This window comes from Bubalus bubalis, chromosome 11 (assembly GCF_019923935.1).
Source record: "Bubalus bubalis isolate 160015118507 breed Murrah chromosome 11, NDDB_SH_1, whole genome shotgun sequence".
Lineage (NCBI taxonomy): Eukaryota > Metazoa > Chordata > Mammalia > Artiodactyla > Bovidae > Bubalus > Bubalus bubalis.
The window spans coordinates 41,197,107-41,216,282 of record NC_059167.1 but is presented as its reverse complement, the minus strand read 5'-3'; the positions used below and the strand labels follow the sequence as shown (position 1 = coordinate 41,216,282).

The window sequence follows — 19,176 nt, the reverse complement described above, 5'->3', positions numbered from 1 at the left end:
AGGGAGGTTAAATTGTGTGCCCAAGGGAATCCCAGCTGATAGGTGGCAAAACAGTGATTTAGAACTTAACTGAGTGTCTCAAAAGTCCATGAGCATGAGCTTTCTAGAGTTAAAATTTAAATTGTTATCTCTCAACCTCATTGTTACCATTTAACCTTTTCCACAAGGTCGGCCTAACCACCAATCACCACGTCTTGGAGAAAAAAAACTGTCATGTTGACTTTCCCTACATCCCCTTCCATCTGTTTCTTTGTAAAGATGATTGAGGACTGAGCATGGAGTTGAAAAATGCTGACAGCCTCTGCAGTCTCAGGAGCTCACAGAAAGTAACTAACTGAAAAGTCAATAACTGATACAGTGACTATTTTCTGTCCCAAAGAGAATCTTAGCACCTGGGAGCAAGGCTCTTGGGCCTTACTCAGAGAGTAAGTACAGTAATGTAGGAAGTAGTCTAATATACATGTCAAGCAAGCAGGGCCATTAGAAGAACAGGCTTAAGTACCTATCTCACATGAAATGTTATTCCAAAACCATACTCTTTTATTATAGTTACAGCAGCAAAGGGTTAATTTAAAGTGATATCTCTTAAAAAGACCTTGTGTCCCTTGCCAATATATGACTGTTTATACTCTCAGTTCATTTCTCCACTCCTAGAGATATTTTATTGGCTTGCTAAACTAAATTTTCTCTAAATTACTAGAGAACAAAAATACCCCAAATTGTGTATTTCACCAAAACTGGCTCTGGTATTATATTGGCCAAAATGAAATCCACTAATCCAGGGCACCAAAGTTGATAATATGAGAGTAGGGTGCTTGATGAGATTTTCTAAAATCCTCTGGAGTCCCTGTTGGGCATTATTGAACCTGTCAATCTTATGTAGTCAATAGGATTCCCTCTACCCTCTATGGGATAATTACATTGAGTTATATTGTTTGAGTTACTATCATATAAACACTGAGGAAAGAGAATATGATGGACCAGCTTGCTTCATATTGCATTTAGAGTATTGCCAAGTGTTAAAAGATGCTTAAGTGCTGGTCACAATGACATGTGGTAAATTAAGCCCTGCATCATGGGACAGTCGACTGACCCCAGCTAGGTTACGTGGCTTCCTGGCCACCCTATTCCCTGACAAGTATTGGAAGTTTAGGGAGTGGTATCCAACTCGAAGGGATTTCCCGGTGGCTCAGCTGGTAAAGAATCCACCTGAAATGCAGGAGACATGAGTTTGATCCCTGGCTCAGGAAGATCTCTGAGAAAGAAATGGCAACCCACTCCAGTATTCTTGCCTAGAAAATTCCATGGACAAGAGGAGCCTGGCAGCTACAGTCCATGTGGTCGCAAAGACCTGGACCAGTATCCCGACTCTGCCCCTTTCTTGTCCTGTGACCCTGTGCATAATTGAATTTTCCTGAATCTCACTTTTCTAATCAGTGTAATGAAAATAGGGCTTCTTTCCCTTTCTTCCTCACTAGACTGTTATGTAGACTGAAATAAGAAAAACTGTAGGAAAATACTTTGAAGAATAGGTAAGTATGATCATAATTCATTGACACTGCTGAGGATTTTGAGTGGTGTGTGTGCATGACCCAGAGGGAGAGAAACTGGGAGACACACACACACACACACACACACACAGTGTGTGCAAGAGAGCACACTGTGAGAATACAAGTAGAAGTAGGCTCATTTGGAGGACTTAGACTTATTATTTTGTTAAAATATTAATGCTTTCTTCTCACTTTAGAGAGTAGTGATAGTGATTGGTCAATAATTACTGTTAAGTGTTTAGCATCTACTTTGAATACCTCCTGGAAACAACACCAGTAAATTATGCTTAGTCTACCACATACTTCCTGAACAAAAAGGAACTCATTCAGCTTTGAATGTTTATCTAAGGCATGGAAAACTTGGTTTAACTCCCTAGATATCTGTAGTATCATCAAGTTTATTCAAATATTTAATCTAAATTCTACCTGCTTTCATTTAAGGCCATAGCGTCTGGCTCTTCCTCATCAGTTAATCTACATAATAGTGCTCTCTAGCTCATTCTATCCTTTCATATTTCTGAGAATGGTTATCACCCCCCAAATATTTTCATTTTATTTATGAGCTGGCTCTCTTTTTCTTGACTCAAAGGCCATCAATGGGAAGTATTATCATTTTTAGTTGGTTTCCTGTGAAATCTGAAACACATATTATCCACTCATTTAAGTTCAGGATCATGGGCCCCTGCTAGTCCTTGGTATATGAATGAAGGAAAGGGGTCCTGTTCTAAACTGCCTTACCATTCTCCTATCACTGCACATACCTGCTGGGCTCCCCTAAGGCAACACAAATGAGCAAGTAGGAAAAGGCACCTTCAAGGGATGAAGTGGCTCTTACCACAAAGACTTCACAGCAGATGCAAAGGCCACTGTTCTTGGTAAAAGCATGAGTTATATCCAAGAGAGCAGGTCTTGTCATGGGTCCCCCTGTTAAAACAATGCACTGGGGCCTGAAAATGGAGAAGAGAAGATGTGAGAACTGATCACGACAAGAAACCTGTGAGTCCAGAACCACCCCCAGTGGAACGGGCTGGTACAGAAGGCTTGGCAAAATGGGGCAACCACTCTCCTAAATATCTCCTGAGTTTCTCACTAGAAGTCCTTTTTAATTCTTCTTTTTAAAAAAGAAGTATTTATTTATTTGGCCGCATCAGGTCTTAGCCGCAGCTCACGGTATCTTTGTTTCATCATGTGGGATCTTTCACCGTGGCACACGGGTTCAGCTCGTGGGCTTAGTTGCTCCCCCAACACATGGGATCTTAGTTCCCTGACCAGGGATCAAACCCACGTCCCCTGTGGTGCAAAGTGGATTCTTAACCACTGGACCACCAGGGAAGTCCCTCACTAGAAGACTTGAATCATCGTGATTTCCTGCCAATCTTGCCAAATTTGTATTCTTAGTTTAGTTAGTGATAGTAAGCATGTAACGTAAGGAAAAGGTCCTTACTGTCCCCCTGTCTTTTTCCTCTGAACATGACCCTATCCCAAATCCTCAGTACTACCTGTCCTTCTCCAACCAGTATATTCATATTATTTTCCTTCACCCTCCTTGCAAAGCTTGTGTTTTGAAGTTCCACTTAAAATAAGATATAACCAAAGAAGAGCTTAAAGTATAACTTCTCCTAAGGGAATTCAGTAAGCCACAAAGCCTTAAGCTGTATGGAGGCAGAAACAACAATTAAAGTGTGTGGGGATTTGGGGTGGAGAAGGCAATGGCAACCCACTCCAGTACTCTTGCCTGGAAAATCCCATGGATGGAGGAGCCTGGTAGGCTACAGTCCATGGGGTCGCTAAGAGTTGGACACGACTGAGCGACTTCACTTTCACTTTTCACTTTCATGCATTGGAGAAGGAAATGGCAACCCACTCCAGTGTTCTTGCCTGGAGAATCCCAGGGACGGGGGAGCCTGGTGGGCTGCTGTCTATGGGGTCGCACAGTCAGACACGACTGAAGCGACTTAGCAGCAGCAGCAGGGGATTTGGGGACATCTCTCTGAAATCACGTCACTGAGATCCCCTCTCTATCTGTACATGGAAGGTGAAAGCCAGCACTAGGAGAATTTAGAGTTGGGGGTGGGCATAGATCAGAGTGGAAGAGGAGAAGTGCTCATTCACAGGAGGTGCTGTTGTGAAAGTGTGGCAGTTTTGTAAGATTACCTATCTAAGAATATACCCCTAAAGCGTTTCACTAGTGCATCTGTCTCCCATAGAGGGAAGCTGCTTCCAATGGGAAATGACACCAGGATGCTTGAGAAACCAATTTTACCTGAAGTTTTTCACATGGTCTTCCACTGTAGTGAGTTCTAGAGCATTGTCTAAAGCGCTCACGTAGGAAAGAGCCTGCGTGGATGAGCCCCAGTTCACATCTGTGGACAAAGGAGAATTTGACATAAAAGCACTGAGCTTCCCTCTGTATACTGTGAATATTTTTATAAGCCATTCCCTTCTTTGATTTTCCTTGGCTATGTCAGCAGTGACAAGTGCCCAAATTAGAGAAACATAATGTAATATTTCCTAGAAAGTGTGTCCTTCCATGAATCTTTGTGAATTCTTAGAAGTGAGACCTCTTTTTCCAGCTGAGGATCAGACTCTAGTGTTGCAGCCTGAGAAAACTTACTCAGTGGAAGAGGCTGTGTTACAACCACACTGCAGGCAGGTAGACTTGGGAAAATCGTCAGCCCCTAAATAAATCTAAGAGTTCTTCACAAATTCTTAGATTGAAAGGAAAAGAGGCATTTCTGCATACATAGAGAGTATGCAGCAGTCTTTATATTTTGAATAATGAAACTGAATAACTTGGGAATTCTTACTTCTGGGTGTCCATGAAGAGGATCAATCTTTAGCAAGCATTTTAGTTTGATGTGTTAAGGACCCAATCTTCATAATAAGGGAGGAAAATACTACCATGCCCTGACTTAAAAAATTAAATGTTAGATGAATCCTCTACATTTTATAAGTCCCTGATGGGAATGCATAGATTCACCCTAGATAGCAGACAGAGCCATCTCCCCAGTCTTGCTCAGAACAATAAGGAAAATGATGAGAGATAATTATCTGGAGATAAAGCAGATTAATATTGATTAAGTATTTACTATGCATCAGGAATTTAGCATACCTTAAGTTATTTCATTCTTATAAGAACCCTGTAAATCAACTGGATATTTATATGCAAAAAAATCAACCTTGAGCCATTCCTCACACACCATATACAAAAATTATCTCAAAATGACGAGATATAAATTAAAAATCTAAAGCATTAAAACTTTTAGAAATAGTTTGTAATTTGAATTAGGGAAAGAGATTAGAAGCAAAAAACAAACCAACCAACCATAAAACATGAAAAATCAGACTTTAGAGGAATTAAGAATATCTGCTCTTCAAAACAAACTGTAAGGAAATTAAAAAACAACTTACAGACCTGTAGAAAACATTTACAAAAGGTGTACTGTGAAAGGGTTTGTATCCTGAATATACAGAGGTCTTACAAATGAATAATAAGAAAACAACTCAAAAAATAGGCAAAAAATTAAAACAGACACTTGACAAAAGAAGATATGTGGATGACAAATAATATGTTCAACATTATTAGTCATTGGGAAAAATTGCAAACCAAACCTCAATAAGATAGTACATTACATCTTTAGTACACTACATAATTAGAATTTTTTTTTTTTTAAAGAAATCAACTGACAATAATATGTGCTGCCTAGGATGTGGAACAACTGAGACATATATTTATTGCTGTTAGGAATGGAAAATGATGCTGCTACTTTAGAAAATAGTTTGGCTGTTAATTATAAAGTTATGTGTACTTTGTAATCATAAATTCCACTCCTAGAGAAATGAAAATATAGGTCTACATAAAGCCCTGTGTGTGAATATTTACAGCAGCTTTAGATATAATCACTAGATATAAATACAATTAGTATACCAGGTTAGATATAATTCTTCAATTAGTGAATATATTAAAAAAATCTTGAGATATATTCATATAATGGAATACTACTCAACAACAAAAAGGAACAAACTACTCATACATGTAACAACATGGATGAATCTGAGAACCTCATGTTAAATGAAAGAAAGTATATATAAAGGCTACATCCTCTATGGTTCTACATAACACTCTGGGAAAGGCAAAGATATAGGAACAGAAATCAGAAAAGCTGTAGCTAGGGGCTAAGTTGGGGGGAAGAAATTGACTGCACAGAATCTTTTAGCCATGATGGAAATGTCCTCTCTTTTTTAAAAAAGATCTATTTATTTTATTTTTTGGCTGTGGTGAGTCTTCATTGCCACGCACAGGCTTTCTCTAGTTGTGGCAAGTGGGGGCTACTTTCTGTTGCAGTGCATGGGCTCCTAATTGTGGTGGTGTCTCTTTGGATCTGCTGGCTCTAGGCACTCAGGCATCACTAGTTGCAGCACATGGGTTCAGTAGCTGTGGCTCCTGGGCTCCAGAGCCTAGGTTCAGTGGTTTTTGCACATGAGCTTAGCTGGTCCGTGGCATGTGGAATTTTCCTGGACCAGTGATCAAATCGCTGTCCCTTGCATTGCAAGGCACATTTTTAACTACTGGACCACCAATTCAGTTCAGTTCAGTCACTAAGCCATGTCTGACTCTTTGTGACCTCATGAACCGCAGCATGCCAGGCCTCCCTGTCCATCACCAACTTCCGGAGTCCACCCAAACTCATGTCCATTGAGTCAGTGATGCCATCCAACCATCTCATCCTCTGTCATCCCCTTCTCCTCCTGCCTTCAATCTTTCCCAGCATCAGGGTCTTTCCAAATGAGTCAGCTCTTCACATCAGGTGGCCAAAGTATTGGAGTTTTAGCTTCAACATCAGTCCTTCTAATGAACACCCAGGACTGATCTCCTTTAGGATGGACTTGTTGGATCTCCTTTCAGTTCAAGGGACTCTCAAGAGTCTTCTCCAACACCACATTCAAAAGCATCAATTCTTCAGTGCTCAGCTTTCTTTATAGTCCAACTCTCACATCCATACATGACTACTGGAAAAACCATAGCCTTGACTAGACAGACCTTTGTTGACAAAGTAATGTCTCTGCTTTTTACTATGCAGTCTAGACTGGTCATAACTTTCCTTCCAAGGAGTATGCGGCTTTTAATTTCATGGCTGCAGTCACCATCTGCAGTGATTTTGGAGCCCCCAAAAATAAAGTCAGCCACTATTTTCCCATCTATTCATCATGAAATGATGGGACAGGATGCCATGATCTTAGTTTTCTGAACGTTGAGCTTTAAGCCAACTTCTTCTCTCTCCTCTTTCACTTTCAAGAGGCTCTTTAGTTCTTCTTCACTTTCTGCTATAAAAGTGGTGTCATCTGCATATCTGAGGTTATTGATATTTCTCCCCGCGATCTTGATTCCAGCTTGTGCTTCATCCAGCCCAGCATTTCTCATGATGTACTCTGCATATAAGTTAAATAAGCAGGGTGACAATATACAGCCTTGACGTACTCCTTTTCCTATTTGGAACCAGTCTGTTGTTCCATGTTCAGTTCTAACTGTTGCTTCCTGATCTGCATACAGATTTCTCAGGACGCAGGTCAGGTCTGGTATTCCCATTTCTTTAAGAATTTTCCATAGTTTGCTGTGATCCACACAAAAGCTTTGGCATAGTCAATAAAGCAGAAATAGATGTTTTTCTAGAACTCTCTTGCTTTTTCCATGATCCAGCGGATGTTGGCAATTTGATCTCTGGTTCCTCTGCCTTTTCTAAAACCAGCTTGAACATCTGGAAGTTCACGGTCCACATATTGCTGAAGCCTGGCTTGGAGAATTTTGAGCATTACTTTACTAGCGTGTGAGGTGAGTGCAATTGTGCGGTAGTTTAAGCATTCTTTGGCATTGGAATGAAAACTGACCTTTTCCAGTCCTGTGGCCACTGCTGAATTTTCCAAATTTGCTGACATATTGAGTGCCACCAAAGAAGCTCTCTGTCCTCTATATTGATTGTGGTGGTAGTTACAAGATTATAAATTTGTTAAAACCTACAGACTGTACACTACAGGGGGTTAATATTAATATACATAAATTATGTGAACGTACTCTGTGTGGAAATACTTGGTATACTGGGTACCAAGCCTTGTGTCAAGAACTTTAGGAGTCTTTGTCTCTCTTGAGCCCCTTCACGGCCTATTGAGGTAGATACCACTAAGCCCCATTTAGCAGAGAAAGAAATGGCAACCCACTCCAGTATTCTTGCCTGGAGAATCCCATGGACAGAGGAGCCTGGCAGGCTACAGTCCATGGTGTTGCAAGAGTCGGACATGACTTAGTGACTAAACCACCACCACCATACCTGTATTACAAATACCATACAGTAATAAAGAAAAACAACAAAACCAAGCTCTTCAAAATAGTTACTACCTTCTGTTTTCTACTATATTGTGTAGGAAGGGTCAAGAGCATGTGAGGGTGGCTGAGGGTTTGTCTGGCCCCTGAGACTGGACCACCGAATACTGTACTCCTTAATCTCTAGCCTCTCCAAGCGTCAATCCCTTTCACTGGGTCTAAAGATAACATCTGAAGTCCAGATCCAGCTGAATGATCAACAGCACCTTCTTGCTGCTCCAGATTCTTTAGCATGACATTTAGGTGTCTTGTTTATCTGGCTACTCACCTTCCAAGGCTCACCTCAGGCCCCTTCTCATCACCTGAGGACTCCATCATGCTAAAGGCCTTGGTGTATGCTACGCTTAGTCACTCAGTTGTGTCTGACTCTTTGCAACCCCATGGACTGTAGCCCACCAGGTTTCTCTGTTCATGAGCCTTGGCAATCCTTAAATATGCCTGATACTTGCACGCTTCCTAACTTCACTCACACTCTTTTCTTCTGCCTACAGTAGCCATCCCTGGCTCCATCTGATTAACCAACCCCTAGTCTCTTGCCTTTTTTTTTTTTTTTTTTTTTTAAGTAGCGTATTTGTTCATTCAACAGATATTTATAAGTACCTACTGAGTGACTGACCCTGGGAACAGAAGCCATGAACCGGGGAAGTTTTCTTGGACAACGCTAATCACAGTTAGAGCTTCCCTGGTGGTAAAGAATCCGTGTGCAATGCAGGAGACTCGGATTCAGTCCCTGGGTTGGGAATATGCCCTGGAGAAGGAAATGGCTACCCACACCAGTATTCTTGCCTGGATAATTCCATGGACAGAAGAGCCAGGTGGGCTACAGTCTATGGGGTGGCAAGGAGTCAGACTTGATTTAGACTAACAATAATCACGGTTAGTCACTTCCTCTCCTTTCCTCAGTAACTTGTTCATGTCACTCTCACGGTGCTTGCTATACTGTTATATAGTTAATTGCTTATGTGTGAGTCTGTGCTTCTTGAGGACAGGGATTATACCTCATTTATCAGATATAGAAGAATTATATCAGTGGAGAGCTTATGGGGTTTGGTATCAAAACACTCTCATTAAAATATTAGCTGCTTCACATCCTGATGGTCACCTCAGTGAGTGGTCACCTCTTTGAACTCAAGTTTCTTCATCTCTGAAATGTGACTAACAATACCTAACATACAGCACTATTGTGAGAACTAAATGGTACACAGTAAATAATAGGTGTTCAACAAGGGTAACAATTGTATTATCATATTACATTATATTATTAATATCTGCCATACACATGGCCCACCTAAACACAGGAGGTGCCACATAAACATTTGCTGAGTGAATGGATAGTTAGAGAGTGCTTAGGAGACCCTCTCTGTACAGTCCTTCTTATCCTACCTGGCTTCTTGTAAGTCACGTATATATAGAGGAAGAACTCAATGACGTAGGTGATGACTGCTGCCCACCAGTTGATGACAAACATGACCGCACAGCACAAAACAGCTCCAAAGAGAGACACCCACATGTTGTAAATACCATATGCAGGTCTCCATCCTGAAATTAAAAAAAAAATCTATGTGCACAAGAAAAATTTCCACACTATACCATCATACCACTGTGTATTTTTAGACTATAGGTAACATGTTTTTTTTTTTTCCCCTAGCATAAAAAATCAGAACTTTTAGGCCAAGTTCCTAACTCTGTTATTAGTTTTCTGTGTCTTGGTCCCTGGCTTATGAAGATGTAATCACACCAAAAAATAATGCTGTGAAATGTAGAAAATGTGTCACTGGTGGCCCCTCTACACTTTCTACATGCCAGGATTTCTTCCCAAACAACAAAACTCTAAGCATCTGGTAAATATATCATCAAGAGTTGAAAGGAGGCAGGAGAGATGGAAAGAGTAGGGAACAGCAGGGCAGGGGGACACCTTAGTGGCTCAAGAAAGAGGAGGTTAAGATAATGGGCTTTTTCCTGTGGAGAAGGCAGAGCAGCCATCAAATATCATCTGCTACTTCATGCTAACTCTTCTTTTACCCTAAGAGGATCATGCTTGCCCTTTCAGAAATAATAATCTATGGCAAAAGAGGGAGAAATTTTTCTGCAATGGCTTTTTAAACCTGATACAATAATATATCATGCATTTTGCAATGAAAATATACAGTGAGAAATATTTTCATACATGCATGGGGGGGGGTTACTGTGTTCTACTACTTCCCTGAATTGAAAGAAAGCTGGGAGACAGTGCGATCAGGGTAAAGAAGCTGTGACTTGAAGGGCACATTTGGTCTGTGGGTAAAGAACCCGCCTGCCAATGGAGAAGACGCGGGAGATGCAGGTTTGATCCCTGAGTCGAGAAGATCCCCTGGAGAAGGAAATGGCAACCTACTCCAGTATTCTTGCCTGGGAAATCTTAAGGACAGAGAAACCTTGCGGGCTATGGTTCATGGGATCGCAAAGAGTTGGACACGACTGAGTGTCCACACTCACACACAAAGTATATTTTTAAATTTGGAGTTGCCAAAATACAACAGAGCTTTCTTTCTTCAGAAGCAATTTCCAAAATGGCCACAAGATGGAAATCACACTACAAGAACATCACTGGAAATGCCTTTATTTTTCTCTGTGAGTGGGTGTTTGTGTGTCAGAGAGAGAAAGGAGAAAGAGAGGGAAGGAGAAAGAGAGAGTCATCTTTGGGGTTTGGTGTCCATATTATCTCTGTGCTTTTCTAGGCTTCCCCTTTTCCCTCTTCCTCTTTCCTCTTTCCTTTCCGCTCTTACCCCTGCCAACCTCTATTACTTCACTGTGTTTTTAAAAAAGGAACACAGCATGGCATAGAAGCGCACATTTCTGTGATCTGTCGTCTTCACTGACTAGAACCTCCTGTTCTCTGCTTAAAACAAGGCAACAAAACAGAAACAAAAATTCTTCTGTAATCTTCTGGAGCCTAGTGGCCTTGAGCAGATGAAGGCTCCCCTTCCATCTATATTTTGGCAGGAGGTTTTCCTAAGGAGGTTTGAGTTCCTGGCAGACCCTAAAAAGTGAAGATGTGTTTGTATCCTTAACAAAAGTCCTGGTAGTGAAGAATTTTCTACTGTCTTCTGATGGAAAGGTGAAAAAACTCTAAGGGCCAGTGGAAGCAAAGAAGAGGTGAGAGATGACAAAGATAGGGGGAGGCTCTTTGGCGTGAAATTTCGCACCACTTTAAACAACAGTCTGAGGAGTGCAGGGGTGTCACCAGCTTCAGTGTGAATCGGCACTAACTGCACTCAGCAGGTAATTATGGGAACTACTCATCCTTCTCTTCTGCACCATGGGCAGAAAACAAATTGACAGTAAGAAAGTTTCAAATGTATACATTCATTCCACTTCTGTGGTCACTTTCACCCTGGAAATAAATAGTGGTGTTTTTCTACTGCTGCAATAAATGTGGTTTCTCTTGCAATGAATAATTTATTGCCGCAGGAGAAAATTGACTTTACGGTTGGTCAAAAAGGCCATTGCGCAAATGATTCTTTTTCTATTTCAGAAGTTGCCCCCCAACTCACCAAAAGAAAGTGAATTACACTGCCCACTAGGATATAAGGAAACATATAAACACAGATTCAGTGGTTTTCACTGACTTATTTCATCTTGTTGAGACGAATGAAGTGGTTTGCTTTGGTTTATTTTAGTTTTGAAAAGTCAACTTACCTGGAGATTTGGCATAAGAGGCATGAAAGCAGGAGAAATTAATAAGTGCATATGAGGCCAGGAAAAAATTGGAGATGATGGGAGCGATGGTGTTCAGTTCCGCTGTGAAGGAAGCAGAATTGAGTATGTACATATGAGTGATGAGACCAGGGGCTGAACAGCTGTTACAGTCTGGAAGTTTGACTTTATTTGGAAATTGAAACCATAGCTAGCATCTGTCAAAGTTTAAGAAGGTTGTGATTTTTCTTTGGGTCTGCACTCATTTGAAATGTATTTTCAGCCAAAGTTTCTGTAAAGTAAGAAACAAGAAAACTCACCAATAAAATAGACAATCAAGATCTCTACCCACAGAAAATTCAAGTGGAAGTGGATAGAAAGTTTGGAAACCAGATGACAAAATTCCCTGTAGCTCTTGCAGAGGTACCAAATCCAGGGCTCTTTATCTGCTTTGTATACCATCAAAGGGTTTCCTAAGTGCTTCAGTATCAAAGAATCCACCTGCCAATGCAGGAGATGTGAGTTTGATCCCTGGGTCAGGAAGATCCATTGGAGAAGAAAATGGCAACCCACACCGGTATTCTTGCCTGGGAAATCCCATGGACAGAGGAGCCTGGCGGGCTACAGTCCATGGGGTTGAAAAGAGTTGGATACGACTTAGTGACTGAGCATGCATAGAATCAAAATGTTCTACAGGGTGACAGGTTAGTTAAATACCTGTACATCCGAACCATCTAACAGGATATATCTCTGCATATACCCAGCTTGCTCTCTCTGACTTTCAGAATTTTTGTTAGTCATTCCTACTTTTCTACATCTCTAGAGAGTTTTACCTCTGAAGGTTTGCTGAAAAAAAGTTTTACCTCACTAGGTAAATATCCAGTATGGTTAAATCCTAGCTGGGATGTTTACTCTATGATATAAAAAATAATTTAGAGATGTTCTCATTTATCTGAAGATCAGACAGCTATCACCTTCAGTGAAGAAGATGCAGGTGGAAGCTGGGTGTGACTGTAGGACATGGATGCCAGCAAGAAAGTAGGCAAAAATGCTGCCGCAAAGCTGGCACCATGAAGCTAAGCTACTGGGTTCCGAAAGAGTGACATTTAAGACTATTATTTAATGTATACAATTTTTAAAGTCTGGGGCTGTTTGATCACTTAACTGAAGTCTAGGACAATAACTGAAGTCTTAAAGTTTAAATTATAATTGAAACATATATACACATAATTACTTTTTCATTTTTAAAAAAATCTAACAAACATAGATTAAAAAAAAAATAAACCAAAAAGTGATTATGTGTAGACATGGAGAGTCATATGTTCCCCTCTTCAACCTTGTGGAAATCTTATGAGGATGCGTGAATTATAGTCACTTCCTGAGTTTATGGGATGAGGAGAAGCCCTCGTTATCCAGCACTACCGCTGAATCTGACTCTGCCTGTCTATGCATAGTTACTGTCATCCTTGCCTTCTGCTCACCTGCAATGGTGGTACCTTAAGGAGGAGTGAGGAATGTGCAGGCTAACTTTGAGGTGTGTGCCTCTTTGAGATTATGTAGCTGTTTCTATATTGCTTAGGGAGAAAGAGCCAAGGTAAGTGGTTCTCAAATATTAGTGGTCTATGAATTTTGGGAACTTGTAAAAATTCAGATTCTTTATCACCAGAGATTCTAGCTGTGGGATTGGGTGTGACCAATCCACAATTTTCCCAATCCACAGGTGACCACATTTTGTGGTCAGCAGACCACATTTTGAGAATAGACATTTCAGCTCTCCTGCTGGCGGCCAGGAGATGTAAGGACAGGTGGCAGCTGGAGGCAATGTGGGATTAGACAGTATCAGGCAGGTCAGAGGAAGGAGTCAGTTGCATTTGGTTGGATGGATTTCCAACATTCAGATTCAAAGAAGAGATTAAAGTCTGAAGCCCACCTCAAGTCCTCCAAGGCCCTCCACACACAAGGATTTCTCATTTCCTTCTTAGATTGCAATATTCCCAAATGTTGTATTAGACATAAAACAGATACTTTCTCAAGGTCACAGGAAAACCCTATGAGTAATCGGAAGAATTTGTTGGCTTTCAGTAAGAACAAGAAAACTACAAACCAATAAGAATGAACGCCATGGCTATAACAAAAGTGAGAAAGTATCCTCTCAGGGGCTCATTGTTCTTCCCATATCCTTTTGCAAAGAACTGCAGAGCTTTGTAGATGTTGTCCTTGCACAGAGCCTAATGGAAAAGAGGAGAAATTCGTCATTTATATCTATGCAGAGTCATTTTCCCTGGGCTATTCAAACAAGAGGATTTGGGGAAAAGACAAAGTGATACACAATATGAACACAAGTTAACACTGCAGTTTATCATTCTTTATATTATTTGAATCGATCTCGATTATGTGGCAGACATAGCATTGGAGCCAGATGCAAACATTAAACTGTTTCAGAAAATGATGGAAAATGATCACCGGTGAGAGCTGATATCTCAGGGGGTGGGAGAAGCACGTGCTCTTATGCCTATGTCACCTGGAACACTTTGGGCGCGCTGACGAGGGAGGCCAGGGCCGAGGAGAGTGTTGCAGAAAAGATCCCAGCAGTGATGAGGGGGCCAAACCCTGACACCATGCTCATGACCTTGAGGAGAGAGGTTCAAGTAAGGAGACTCATCCAACAGAGTTAAAACAAAAATTTGAGCCAAATTTTAATGCAAATGCTTCCCTTTCTACTTTCTGGGGTTTCGAATCTCTTTTGTAAGCTAATTGCTTCTAATCAGATGTTTTCCCCCCTGCTTCATTCTGAGTTCTTAATAGTTGTTTTTTTTCAAAATGGAAATGCCTTTGTTGTTGCTGTTTTTGGATAAAAGGAACAAATGCTCACCACAATATGTCCAGAAGATACTGGAAAGAATAAACAAGGAAATGATTTCAAGAATTTTTATATTTTTCCCCTCTGTCCTTTCTGGGCATCTGTTTCTTGGTCAACGGGAAATTCTATCCAGCAGAAAGTGGTATTTTAATAAAGTCTGGGGAGGGACTCAGCTGTTTACCAATCTTTTTAAAAGGCATTAGCCTTTCTTGTTCTTCCTGCAGATAGAAGATTTTCAAATCTTTGCTTTTCCTGTGCTCATTAAACATAATTTTAGGTCTGAGACATGATGAGATTCTATCAATTTAAGTCATGTTTATAATAATGACTTCAGCTGAGTTAATTTCTCTTTGTTGGTTATTAAAATAGATGAATGAAGCCTTCACAACAAATTTGCTTCTCCTTCTGCTCACCAATCATTCAGGCAAATTAATATGTTTTAAGTTCCATAGTCTCCCCAACTTCCCTGTTTCCTTTCCCCCTTCACTCTTTTTCCCCTTCTGCCACTCACAATTCCCCTCTTGGCCTTGTCCTCCACACACTCCAGGACCATCACAGAGGCTTTTCCTGAGTGAAGCCCAGGCATGAAATGTGTTCCAAGTGCTAACTAATGGAAGTCTCTCCATCTGCCCACCAGGAAATCTTACACGATTGATTGGAAGAGGCATAATGGCGGGCAGTAATCTTTCCCTGGGTGATGCCATTCATACAACTGCCTGTTCTCTCACCTCCACAGCGAGTGTAACCACATAATGAATGCCTATAGGACTCCCTTTCCTCCCACACAAATTATTCCTTGCTGAATTAGAATCAGTCGATAACCAATCTGTTGGAGAGTCAGAAGTTTCATTACATATGATGTTCTAAAAAATGGAAGCAATAGCAGTAAACATTATTAATTTTTGAAGTTCAAACCTGGAAGTTGTTCATCAGCCCATACTGACATGGTTCATGTCGACATCTTGAGAAGTCATAGCCCAACCCACAGGCTGCTGAACCATTGCAGTTCATCCCAGAAATGATGGTGTCATTCATGCTCCCAGTGGCATCTCGGACCACACAAGCCCCTGGGAAAACAACAAGGTCTGTCATTTCTTTACTTGAAGGGTTCAGATATCCCCCAAAGACTCAAGCAGTAAAGAATCTTCCTGCAATGCAGGAGACTCAGGAGATGTGGGTTTGACCCTGGGTTGGGAAGATCCGCTGGAGAAGGAAATGACAACCCACTCCAGTACTGTTGCCTGGAAAATTCCATGGTCAGAGGAACCTGGTGGGCTAACAGTCCATAGGGTCACAAAGGGTCAGAAACGACTGAGCATGCACACACGTTTTTCTTCTGAAAACATACTTAGTTTAATTTGACCTATCCTGTCTTCATGGTCAATATTTCCTCCGACGTGACACCTGAAAGTTCCCATCCTCTGAGGCCTGGGAGCGGCCCCTATCTCTAAGGTGTCCTTGGGTGGTTAAAGTCCTAGCTTTCTGCCTGCCTCTGTAAGATGCTTGGGATTGAGATTTCTTTCCTTTTGGAAGTGCACATAGCAGTGCTTTCTTTGCACGTAATATTTATTCAATTCAGACTTCCAGGTTAATGCTACTGATTGGGAGCTTTTCAGATAGAAGGATTTATTTCCTCATCTGTGAGAGAACCAAGGGATGACATTATTGAATACTAGTAATTAAGAGAACTGAGCTCTTATTTTCAACTAATGGTATTCTTTGTATAATTTCTTAAACCATTATAATTTTACTTTTTACAAAATTTCAATGGTTTAAATGATATAGAAAATATTTGGGGATAAAATGTTAAGATTTCCTAGGTTATGTGTGCATGCATGCTAAGTCCCTTCAGTTATGTCTGATTCTGTGCGACCCCATGGACTGTAGCCCACCAGACTCCTCTGTCCATGGCATTCTCCAGAATTCTCCAAGAATACTGGAGTGGGTTGCCGTATCCTCCTCCAGGGGATCTTCCTGACTCAGGGATCCAATCTGCTCTTATCTCTCCTGCATTGGCAGGTGGATTCTTTACCACTAGAGCCACATGGGAAGCCCTTCCCAGGTACTATTCATGGTCAAATTGCTATATCAAGTATTTATCTCAGTTTATTATTTTTGTACCTTTGAGTTAATTTCTGTTATTTTCTATAACAAACATCCTATGAACATCTTTGTGCATACAATTTTTCTTCTGTAATTCGAAGTATTTCTTTAGGATAGATCCCTCAAAATGGAGTTATGTGCGTTTTAAAGATTCTTGACATATATATTTTAATTACTGATTTTTCTTCTGAATTTTTCTAACTGTATTCTCTGCCATTATGTATTTGATAGGATTATTGAGATATGAATATAGCTGTGAAATATATATATAAACTTTTCTGAACTACTTGAAGGGTAAATACTTTACAAACTAAATGCCAATCAATGAAACTGTTCATTTTGCTTTTCAGTCTCCAGCCAGATGAGTTCTCATTCCTTGCTAGTTATTTTAAGAGACATTCCAATAATAGATATTAATGGGAACTCTCAATTATAGAGTTCATACTCTTTGAATTTATACCCTTTGAATCAAGGAAAGACTTAAAACTTATTGAATCCTTTAGTTGAAAGAGTCATTTAAAATGATCAGTGCAGGAACCCTTTCTATATAGCCCTGAGAAGTGGCCTACCAACCTCTACTTAGATACTTGAAATTGTGAGTGTTGGTTGGTTACTAAGCAAAACTATCCAGTCCAGATTTTACCTCTTTGCACTGTTCATTTATGCTGAGCTGACTTTTAAAAATCTTGTGGTTTCACTTCTGCATAATCAAACTCCCCAAATTCCCATAAGCCAAGCCATGAGCTATTATTTGCACTAATGACAGGCCAGGGACTTCATGAATATCCTTTTCTTATCCTGAGAAAAATACAGAAGCACATGTTTTTCTACCCATCAGAACCAATAAATGAGAAGAATCTCTGAAGTCAGGCCTATACCTTTATTCATCCCTTCCTTTTTACTTTGTAGGAGAAAGAAAAACCATTTGTGAAATTTAGGTAATTTCAATGTCATTTAAAAAGTATTGATTTCCTAAAGCATTGGAATAATATCCCTTGATTTGTAACCAAACTTGGCAATGTCACAATAGAGTTAACAACATTATCCAATTTCTGGAAATAAGAGGCAGTGAGAGAAGAAAGAATCTAAGTTAATTGTTTTGCTTTTTTTCCCCCCAAAGAATCCAACTCAGAACATATGTACTATCTCAATTTCCTTTATAGTAAGCAGAGGACAGCCAGAATGTCCCCTTTTAAATGGCCAGATGGGATTCCACAGTGGTCCAGCCTGGGGCTGTATTCATAGGTGTGCACAGAAAAATTTTCTTCTCTGAATGTTTCACATTCTTTCCTCTCCAATAATGGCACAAGCTGGAGGTGACCCCCAACCAGGAGGAGGTGTGGCTGCAGGCAGCAGGTGGAACAAAAGTCAGTTTAAGAACAGCAGGCAAATTCACATATTTTCTGCTCACTGAGCAATGTGGGGGCTGGCCGCCCACGCTGCTGGCAGCTGGGTCTCGTCCTGATTGCCTGCCAGCTGGTGACGGTGACATTTCCACATTAGGGACAGCAGTGCAAGGAGGAGTCACAGCCATTCATTCTGTATCTTTCATACTTTCCTAAGGGTTTTGTCATGGTTGTTTTTGTTTTTATTTGTTTTGTTCTGTTTTGGACTCTTATTCTGTCCCTCACCTGCCTCCTAAAGGCAGGGGAGGAGGTTGCTAGAAGTGGTGGCTTCCCTGGCAGTGGAATTATTACCTGCAGCAGCAAAAAATTCGCTTTTGTGTTCAGGTAGAATGAAAGTGAAAGTGAAGTTGCTCAGTCGCGTCTGACTCTTTGCAACCCCATGGACTGTAGCCTACCAGGCTCCTCTATCCATGGGATTTTTCAGGCAAGAATACTGGAGTGGGTTGCCATTTCCTACTCCAAGAGATCTTCCTGACCCAGGGGTTGAACCCAGGTCTCCTGCATTGTAGGCAGACGCTTTACCATCTGAGCCACCAGGGAAATACCAGAGACACCTGTGGTTACACCTTAATTGCATTCAAACTCCTAGAGGACCCAACAAGGGAATTAAAATTGTTGTCTATTAAAACATTTTCAACTTATGTTCCATGGAAAGCCATGAAACATAAAACTTGACATGAAAAGCAACTGGATCCCTTGTAATTCTGGCATTCTGACACCAGAGACAACATAACTTACCCACGCAAATGGCGACTCCTATGTAGGCGACAGTGGTGATGAAGATGGCCAGCATGGTGCCTTTGGGGATGGCATCTTGGGGATCCTTTGAAAAAATAACGTCGAGGAACAAGGAGATAGAGTGCAATAAGAAACAGATATCACTTGGAGTTAGTTCTGTATTTTCAAAATTTTAGGCTACCCTTCCTGGGGCAAGTTCTTAAAGAGAAAAAAATCAAGCAAATGGCAAAGTACTGAGCTCCAGTTCTTTTTGGACAAAGACAAGGTGTTTAGAGTGAATAAAGAAATCTGTCGAACTTTGTGCTGAACAGAAGAGATCTGTAACCGACCAGGAGGGAGTTTTTACAGAAAAGTAGGCTAGTTAGTTCACTCACTAATACCTCTTCCTGTCCCTCCCCTTAATCTCCTGTGAATTTCATGCAGATGTATAGACCATAGAGTACTGAGGGGGTGGGGTAACATATCAAT

The 19,176-nt window shown here is 40.8% G+C and overlaps 1 protein-coding gene and 1 long non-coding RNA gene across 9 annotated transcripts in view; one reads left to right on the top strand and one right to left on the bottom strand.

The window, feature by feature from the left end:
- The window catches only part of SLC12A1 (solute carrier family 12 member 1), an 87,707-nt gene that overhangs the window by 38,925 nt on the left and 29,606 nt on the right, over nucleotides 1-19,176 (bottom strand). For all 7 annotated transcript variants that reach the window (XM_044924984.2, XM_044924983.2, XM_025295540.3 and 4 more), the window contains 8 exons: nucleotides 18,709-18,793; nucleotides 15,377-15,528; nucleotides 14,123-14,230; nucleotides 13,706-13,829; nucleotides 11,605-11,706; nucleotides 9,310-9,465; nucleotides 3,814-3,913; nucleotides 2,386-2,497 (listed from right to left, as the gene is read on the bottom strand). In XM_044924984.2, coding sequence (XP_044780919.2) covers nucleotides 2,386-2,497; nucleotides 3,814-3,913; nucleotides 9,310-9,465; nucleotides 11,605-11,706; nucleotides 13,706-13,829; nucleotides 14,123-14,230; nucleotides 15,377-15,528; nucleotides 18,709-18,793 — 939 coding nt within the window. The remainder of the gene's footprint in view (nucleotides 1-2,385; nucleotides 2,498-3,813; nucleotides 3,914-9,309; nucleotides 9,466-11,604; nucleotides 11,707-13,705; nucleotides 13,830-14,122; nucleotides 14,231-15,376; nucleotides 15,529-18,708; nucleotides 18,794-19,176) is intronic.
- The window catches only part of LOC102409612, a 92,806-nt gene that overhangs the window by 63,579 nt on the left and 10,051 nt on the right, over nucleotides 1-19,176 (top strand). The gene's annotated exons all lie outside the window — the stretch shown is intronic.